The 10,341-nt window shown below is 24.7% G+C and overlaps 1 protein-coding gene across 1 annotated transcript; it reads left to right on the top strand.

The window, feature by feature from the left end:
• Positions 1-4,092: 4,092 nt before the first annotated feature.
• On the top strand, positions 4,093-5,791 carry LOC130809809 (bZIP transcription factor 11-like). Its single transcript, XM_057675620.1, has one exon. The coding sequence runs from the start codon at positions 4,639-4,641 to the stop codon at positions 5,179-5,181; it is 543 nt and encodes a 180-aa protein (XP_057531603.1). The 5' UTR covers positions 4,093-4,638; the 3' UTR covers positions 5,182-5,791.
• The last annotated feature ends 4,550 nt before the right edge of the window (positions 5,792-10,341 follow it).

Consider the following 10,341-nt stretch of genomic DNA (forward strand, 5'->3'; position numbering starts at 1 on the left):
CTCCTTTCTCACGGTGATGCAAATTAGGTTTGCAGTTCTCTTGTTTTTTAATAGTACTATTTTGTACTATTTTGTTCTGGATTAATAAAAATTTTCATTTTCCTAAAAAATAAAAAAATCTTTGCATTTAGACGAATCAAAAAAAACTTATTTGGCTATGTTTTAACTTATAGTTTAGGAATAAAGTACATTCTAAGAATAATAAGTGAATAGTGACAAAAATTAAATAGAATAAATAGGTTGAATAGGAGGGACAATTTGGTTCATTTAAGTGTTTCTTCGAGTAAAATACAAAAATACCACCCCATGCCTATTTAGTGCTCTTGCCTCTTAGGTCTCTTTAGTATAGATTTTTTGGTGTTAGGTAGTGCCTAGTAAAATAAGTTAAAGGCATCTCATTAATTATTGTCTAATATAAAAATTTTAACCCATTTTCTTTCTTTGCTTAACCATTAATTTTTTCGGTCTATCTAACCTATGCCAGCATAACTCAAGAAACAATTCTTACTTTAATCAACTTATATAATGTAAGATGATTATCTTGAAAATAGTGATTTCTTCTATTTATTTTTAAATGTAGAGAACGAATTAATATTTTCAAGAGAATACTCATAAATAATAGGCCAAATTAATACTATCAAACAACCAATAAATTTAACACTTATATATTAATACTTTTCCCTTTAATTAATTTTGTCCTTCAATTTCTTTTTATCCTCTATATGAAATACCCAAACGATAAAAAAATAGGCTAGTGGATGCAGTTTGTCTTCCCCCACAACTTTACCCACCTAAAATTTTCATATCCACCATTTATCCATCACCCATGGTGGGTAAAAATTTTATACCCACGCCTTCTCACTTGAGTACACATTCAAACCTATCCCCACCCAGTATGGTCAACTGGGTATATTCATCATAGGTGTACCCACCACCTTATACCCGCCTCACATTCCTTTAAAGTCCACGTTATATACTTTACAAACTTCTGCAAATTTAATTGTACATTTAATTTTACTTAAACCATAGAATGTAATAAAATAAAATTAATATTCTCAACTGTTTGCCGGTAGTTTTTAATAAAAATATACAAAACTAATCTAAATTTATATATTGTAGATATTGGGTGTGTGGCTATAGGGTAGGGTAGGTGAGTATGGAGTGGATAAGACCTAATACCCATATCTACCCATAGCTAGTAGAATTTTTCATACTCATACCCATTCGCTATTCACCAAAATCATACTCATATCCGTTCCAACTGAAATAAATACGGTACAAAACACGTATAATTTTACCTGTCGGTTATTCATAAAATACCCTTATACTAATGCTCTATGGTCGTAAAAATGTGTATTTTCATTTTCTTTAAAAAAGATAGGATGCACTTTTCTACCACCAACCAGTGACCAAAAACTGGCGGGTTTGTGTCAGAAGTCAAGACAAGTTGCCCACACCACTTGTACTTGTGAATCTAAACGGTAAAAAAATCTTATTGGGGCGGTGAATTTCCAGTGAAATCACTGATTCTTCAACAGTTCCCTGGCTCTACATATGCAATGTTGTCTTGTTCACCATTCTCAATAGTTTTTCTGTATTACTCCATCCTCTCTAGTCTCTTTAATTGCATCATTGAGGAATTGGTCTATTTTTTAGAAAATGGCAATAAATAAAGAGAGATAATAAATTGTATGGATGAAATTAAAAGATAGTTAAAACGTATGGATGAGATTAAAAGAAAGTGGTGGACCATTGTCTAAAAATAAAAAAAAATGCAAATTAAATGGGATGAACCAAAATGAAAAATGATGAAAATTCAATGGGACAGAGAGAGTTAATAAAGTAATAGTCTCGTTTTTCTCTTTCATTTTACACCTAATATTAATTAGATGAAATTTAATGGAATAAGAAATTGAGTTGGAAAATAATAAAAAAAACAATTAAAAAATATAAATGAATAGTAAAAATAAATAGAGAATATAAGTTTGTAGATGAGATTAAAAAAATGAGGGTGAGACAAAGGAAAAAGTACAAAATCACTGGAGCAAATTAAAATGAAAAATAATGAAAAACGGAAGAGACAAAGTGAATATTTACTATTTATTATAACTAGGCTAATTGGAAAAAAAATAATCTTACCTATTGATCAACCTATATAATCAATCGAACATTTAATTATATAATCACACCTATTGCTTGTTTATGTTGAAAAGATATTGAATATTTATTAACAATTGAATTTTGAATGGATGAGAAATTATGTTTGAGGAAGAATGACATTTTATTTAGAAGGAAGAAACTTTCAAATGATTTTATGACTAAAAATAATTTTAAGTTGAAAATGAATTATTTAGATTGATTACATTTTTAGCGGATATACACAATAACTGAGTTATTCAAAAATAATCAAAAGACACATTTTCATTTTCAACTAATTTTTATCGACTTCAAATAATTTGGTTAACTTACCAAATATATACTTAATACTTTTATATTGAGGCGAAATAAATAAAATCCCATATATAAATGCTTACTGGTTATTTATTTATATGTTAGCTTTGGTTTTAAATCTATAATCTTTAAAATCTTAAATAGTAATATACAATTGTGCATTGTTCATTACCATAATTAGTAAATTACTACCTAGTATTGTAGTTTATATAAGGCCTAATGCCGTACACTATAAGAAATTAAGTAAGAAATTTTAACAAATAAAATTTGCAAATTGCTTTTAAAAATGTTTATTTTCCGTATATTTCCACCTTCCCAATCTATTGACAAAAGTAATAATAAGATACTTTGCAAAGATTTGAGATCACATGGGGTGTTGGCAATCTCAAAATATTCATGTGAAATATCTCAAATACTAAAATTCTATTATCTTTTTACAAATAAAAGTATACTAATTATATGACTTTTTTTCATATTGAATATGAAAGTAAATTTAAAAATAAAAGTGAATATATTATATTATTAAATAATAGTGTTAATGGAGAGAATATAAAATTATAAGCAAGAAAAAAGATTAAAATCAAATTAGTGTGAAATATATAGAGATTATAGCATTATAGAAATGTTAGGATAAAGTAATTGTAAAATTTATTGGGACCATAAACATATGAAAATATTACTGAAAAATATATTATTGAAAAATGTGTGAACAACAATAATTATGAAATACTCGACCACGAAGGCTAACTTCATCTAACAAATGCGAAAAACACAAAACTCACATCATTTCATTTATTTTGTTGGTTAAATATGTTTTTTGCACGATTTTAAAGTATAATTTAAGTCGCTTTATCTAAAATGGCATTTCATAAAAACTTATTAAAAGGTGTATATTAGAATTTTATGCATTGAGAAAAATCTAACACTATCAGCATACTTTATTGGTATACTAACTGCAAACTAAGAGCAAATGTTGATTTATTAATAAATAATCCAAAGTTGGGATAATTCACAATAAATGAGTCAAATGTTAGATTATTAATTTTTTCTAATAATAAACAACATCAATTTTAAGGGAAAAAAATACTTCCTCCGTTTCTTTTTGTTCTTCTCATTTACTTTTTTGCATAATATTCAATGCAAATTTTAAATTTTAATATTTTTAAATACATATTATAAAAAATTATAAATAATACATAATAAAAAGTATACATTAAGATGAATCTAATAAGATCTCACATAGGTATATATTATTTTCTAAATATGTATCAAAAACAATAATTAAATTTTTTTTTCTTAAGATGGAATATTTAAAATGGAAAAAATATTAGAAAATAAATGGAGTATATACTCTAGTTTAAACAGAAATACAAATATGGAGTAGTACACATAACAAATTAACAAATATCAAAGAAGATTTGAAGTACAAAAGTTAACATTTTTATGTAATGTTCACATTTTTATTTAATGATATTATTATTATCATTAAACATTGTTCTTTTCTTTGTAAACCAGCTGTAGTTGTTGGGGGCGTGGGCGGTTATGAAATTTTGTTCAAGCCATCACATGGAAAACCACTAATCTATTTTCAAAAAAAATTTAAAATTTCTTACATAATAAATTAATTAATAATTTTTTCCGTTCAACTTTTCTTGTCATTTTTCTGAATTCATGCCCACTTCTGTTCTATATATTCAGTCCTCACATTTCTTACAAACCTCTTCCTCCTTCCTTCTCCTTCCCTTCTTAAGTTTTGATTTTTTTCTCTTTAGATTTTTCTGATATTCTGCTGTTTTTCTTGCAGATCTTAAAGTTCAGAATCATAAATTTTCCAGAAAAGATCAATTCATTTTTCTTATTTCCTATTCAAATCCATGCAAAAAATAAGATCTGGGTTATGAATCTTTAACATTAATTAATGTCTCCTGTTCTTAGTGAAATTCTACGTTCTGGGTTTATGATAAATTCTTCTCTCAGGCGCAGGACCCACTTAGTTCAATCTTTCTCTGTTGTATTTCTTTACTGGTTTTATGTTTTCTCATGAACAATTAACCTTTCATTTTGCTTCAATTTAAATTAAAAAAACCTTTAAATTCATTTTTTTTTATAATTTTTTTTAATCTGGGTCCTGTGTCCTACTACTTGTATATATAATATAAAATCATAAAAAATCAGAATAATCTGTCAATGGCTTGTTCAAGTGGGAATTCAATCACTAGCAATCACCTTCAGAACTCAGGATCTGAAGGAGATTTGCAGCAGGTAATGGATGAGAGGAAGAGAAAAAGAATGGCATCAAACAGAGAATCAGCAAGAAGATCAAGACAAAGAAAACAGAAGCATCTAGATGATTTAATGGCTCAAGTTGATCAATTAAAGAAAGAAAATAATCAGATTTTGCCAACAATCAATCATACAACACAACAATATTTAAGTATTGAAGCTGAAAACTCCATTTTAAAAGCTCAAATCAATGAGCTTAGCCAAAGGCTTCAATCCCTCAATGATATCCTTAATTACATGAATACCCTTAATGGGATTAATTCTTCCTTGGAAGAAAATAGTCTTGGAATTGACAATTTGGGTCATTTTGGAATTTTTAATGGTTATTTTAATAATTTCACCCCAAATAATAATTCTGATATTTTTATTAATAATTATAATAACCCTTGGAATTTGGGATATCTCAACCAACCCATCATGGCTTCGTCTGATGTCCTTCACTACTAAACATTAAAAAATAGAAGTATTTCAAAAAAGATAGGATGCTCTATTTTTTAGAACTTTTAATCAAGATTTGGGGTGATTTATGGCTATATTTAAGTGGGTTAATTTTATTTTCAATTTTTGATTTTTTTTCCTTTTTTTTTCTTTGTGATTTGGGGGGTTAATAGTAGATTAGTACTTTTATTAATTAACATTACTTTCGACTATTATAGTGATATTTTTCAATATAACATATCATAATTAGGTGCGAGTATTTCAGAATGGATGAAATATATTATTATATCATGAAGTGAACCTCCAAGTGCTCCAAAATGAATGATGTAGATTGAGGAAGAGGTTGTTGATTGTTGTGTTGTGTATTGAGTTGTGTGGTGATGATACAAAAGCATGCTCACATGTAAATGAGGCATTCTAGAATGTATGTTAAGTTGTTGGAATGTAATTTTAATAAAGTGGGGAGGTTCTTTTGAGGAGTTTAATGAAAATTATTTGATGTAAAAGAAACAGTCTCCAATCCATAATAGCTTGGGTAATCAATGGAGATGACTATATTGATGATGTGATTGGAATCTTAGAATTTTATATTATAAAATGATGATATTAGTGACCTTAATCATGTTGCTTTAGTTAAGCTCTTTGTTTTTGTTATACCTAATTATTATTTGATGTTTTGCTTTGCCTCAAAAGTCGCATATTCCTTGTCTTTACTCTAAATTTTCAGCTGTAGTCACACTATTGTGGTGAGGTTATATACTTCCTCCCTTTCATTATATTTTCTACATTTTATTTTTTATGAAATACATTATTTTGTTTATTTATATATTAAATTATACAAATTTGAAAATTATAAAAAGTTAATGTTATGAAAATATGCGATTAGACAATTAAAACAAGATCCTACTTGACGTTACTTTTACTTACACATTAGCTGCAATATATAAAATAAACTTAAACGATGAATAGCGCACATAATCGAAATGTAGCGAATATTTCAGAATGAAGGAAGCACTTATAAATCAATGTTCAACATTATGGTCTCTCAAATTAGTGGTTAGTGTCTCATTTGTTTTTTTTTTTTTTTTTTTAATATTTTAATATTTTTAATTTGTATTTAATTCTTGATCTATAAGTTTAGTTAAGTGAGAATTTTTTTGGTTCGTCTCGATATGAAGATTATTAATATTAATTTTTTTATAAATTTTGCTTATGTGGTTATTTACTTATATTCAATGTTTAACAAACAAAATATACATTTAAGATGTATTTACTTCTCTTTATGAAATGCTTCTACATTATGATTATTGATTTTATTTATCTTTTAAGTTTATTTAATATTTTGCCTGATGTGCAAGAAAAATATAGGTTAGTGAAATCTTATTTGAATTGTTAATTGCATACTTTTATAATATTAACATTTTAATAAAGTTTTTGAATGTGCATATTTCAATATATAAATAATCAAAATAACACATTTAATTGCGTAAAAAGTTAAATATAGCAAGTATAAATAACAGGAGAAGTATGTTTAGAGTAAAAAATATTACTTTCATTATCTTTTGTTGTTCTCCGTTCACTTTTTTTTATCTCAAAAACAATTTATAAATTTAATAGCAATAAAATTGTAGTTTACAAAAGTTAGTTCAAGTTTATATATATATATATATATATATATATATATATATATATATATATATATATATATATATACATATATATATATATATATATATATATATATATATATATATATATATATACATATATATATATATATATATATATATATACATATATATATATATATATATACATATATATATATACATATATATATATATATATATACATATATATATATATATATATATATATATATATATATATATATATATATATATATATATATACATATATATATATACATATATATATATATATATATATATATATATATATATATATATATATACATATATATATACATACATATATATATATATATATATATATATATATATATATATATATATACATATATATATATATATATACATATATATATATATATACATATATATATATATATACATATATATATATATATATATACATATATATATATATATACATATATATATATATATATATATATATATATATATATATATATATATATATATATATATATATATATATATATACATATATATATATATATATATAGGGTCGAGTTTCAGTGCGAACTATGCTTAAGTGTGAACTGTGTGAACCTTGTTATTTTTTTGGCAAAATCATGTTACTATTTTTTTTAAAGCAGCTTTATATATATTTTCTTTTTTTATAATCCTTTTATTATTTAAAGTTTGTCCTTTTCTTTTAAAACTATTCTAATCTTTAAAATTTTAACTACATTTTAAAATTTGTCATTTTAAATAAATTATAAAATTTAATTCGAGAGTCTTTTAATTTATTTATTTCGATTGGGTTGATCGGGGTATTAATTTGAGATATATTATTTTATCGTGTAGACAGCGAATTCGTAGTCAAAAATTATTAGGAGCGTACATTTGTCTAGGATCGCGTGAAAAGGTAATTTTCAATGTCCATCTAATTTGGACTATCCCATTGATATTATGTGCTAAGTGATAATTAATATGTTTAAATAGAATGCATGATTTTATATGACATTATTTTGTATGATATTATGTTTTATATATTCTCATATTATATCTACTATTATTTTTGTCAAACATGAAATTTTGATAAAATTTATATTATTATTTTGATAACGAAATTAGATACGGTTTAATTTGAAAGAGAAATACTTATAATATTATTATTTTGATGAAAGTTATATTATTATTTTAATACTGATTTTAAATGCGATTGAATTTCGGAGAAAAATATTATGATATTAATATTGCAATTGAATATTCTTGAGATATATTTTTCTTGGGAAAACTTATGATCATAAAATAAAATGTATAATTTATATTTGATTATATGTTTGTGTGCACGCGACTAATTATATTTAATCACGTAAAGTAACACGAGGGAAATGAAGCTCTTATATTTGTTGTGATCCAAGTATAAAATGAACAGGTTGTCCTGTTTGGTTAGTATAGTTGTCGACAAGTATTATTATTTCTGATACTTAATACGATGTTTAGTCTTGTTTCTATTTGTTGTGATCTAAGTAGAAGGGGTGTGCACACTAGGGTCCCCCGAGACTACTCTGCTGGCCTTGAATTATTTGGGGTGACGACCTCTTGATGAAGTATGTATAGGGGTAAAGCCTCGGCCTATTGGCGTTCTCGTTCCCTCAAATTAAAAATTGATTATGTGTTTGTCATTATTAAATATCAAATTAATAAATTGATTTATGTGATATTATATATATTGTTTTCACAAATTGTTTTTTTTAAACTCAGCTATATATTATTTTCTAAAATTATTTTCAATTTGATTATATTTTATTTTCTTAAATCATTTTCAAACTTAATCGTTTTACGGGATGGAGTTGGAATTACACAATTTTCTGATTTTGAGAGTTTTCCCTTGTTTTTCTTGCATTCTTATGTTGCAGGTTATTGATTGTGTGTTTTTCCCTTGTTTTTCTTGCATTCTTATGTTGCAGGTTATTGATTGCGTGAGAATCGTGGAATGAGGATCACCTAGAAACATAGCTTTTATTAGAGTCGTATTTCAGTTTAAATTTTACCTTAAGTTGTTTAAATTTTATATGGACATAGATTGCGTTTCAGCCTTTTCTTATGTTGTAAGACCCTTTGTTGGATTTAAAGTTATTAAGTTATTTCTTAGTCGTTATGACTTACATTTATTTTATTAGAAATAGATGTGGCGGTAACACTCCCATGAGTAGGTTTTGGCTCATGTTTTTCATTAAAGATGGAGGGTGTTACAGTTACATCAAAAACTGTTACTTTTCAACTATAAAAATTTCACACAAAATAGTCACACCTTTTTGCTATAAAATAACAAGGTTCGCACGGTTCACACTTAAGCACAGTTCGCACTGGAACTTATATATATATATATATATATATATATATATATATATATATATATATATATATATATATATATATATATATATATATATATATATAATTTTTAATTTAATATTAATTTATTCATTAAATTTCAATTTAATTACTTTTGTTATTTATATATAGTGTTTGAGTATCATTTATAAAAAAAAAAAATATTTGTTATTATTGGTAAATAATAATGGTAATAATTACTATTAATTATAAATAATAATGACAAATATTTACTTTTTTTATAACCAGAAAATCAATTTCGCTGCAAAATCTTAGCTTTGTCGTCAAGTCAGTGACAAAATAGACAACAAAATCTTAATTATGCGACAAAAAATTAAATGACAAAGCGTTTTATCGTCTATTTTGTCGCTAAATACTTTTTGTGACAGAATAAGCGACAAAACAGCTTTTTCACATAAAAGCTTTATATTTGCTATGCAAATAAAGCTGAAAAACCCAAATGCAAACTAATATGCTCTAATGACTAATAAGAAATGCAAGTTAAATCTCATCAGTTTTAACAATACCATAAAGAATAAATATTATCATCAAAGTACAAAACTAGTAAAATTAAACCACTATAATAAAGAAAGACCATGATTTATTTATAAACTAATCCATTGTTGTAAAATTATTTCCACCATATTAAATCAACAATAATTTAGTCATCAAAAGATCATCCTCATGATGAATGAATAAAATATTTATTTATAGGAAAAGTCCCACCATTATTTATTATGGAATAGACTGAAAATTAGAGAAAGCTTGGTGAAAATCGAATCTAAAACATTACCTTAAAAAAGTCCCACCAATAATTTCTCATAATTTAAAGTATTCTAACACAAATCTCAATTAATTATTCTTCGAAATTATTTTTACCATTTAACAATTTATAATCATATTTTAGGATTAAATTAACTCCATCATTATTATATTTTCTATAACAATTATTAAAACAACTATTAAATTCATCAAATAGAATCATGATAAATAAGATCATCACCTAGGAATAATTTGAATATAACATTATATAAAGCACATAATATTCATTTGAATAATGAGCATATATCTTCAAAGACTAAACATACTGTTTTGAACC

The sequence above is a fragment of the Amaranthus tricolor genome, chromosome 4 (genome assembly GCF_026212465.1).
Source record: "Amaranthus tricolor cultivar Red isolate AtriRed21 chromosome 4, ASM2621246v1, whole genome shotgun sequence".
Taxonomy (NCBI): Eukaryota; Viridiplantae; Streptophyta; class Magnoliopsida; order Caryophyllales; family Amaranthaceae; genus Amaranthus; species Amaranthus tricolor.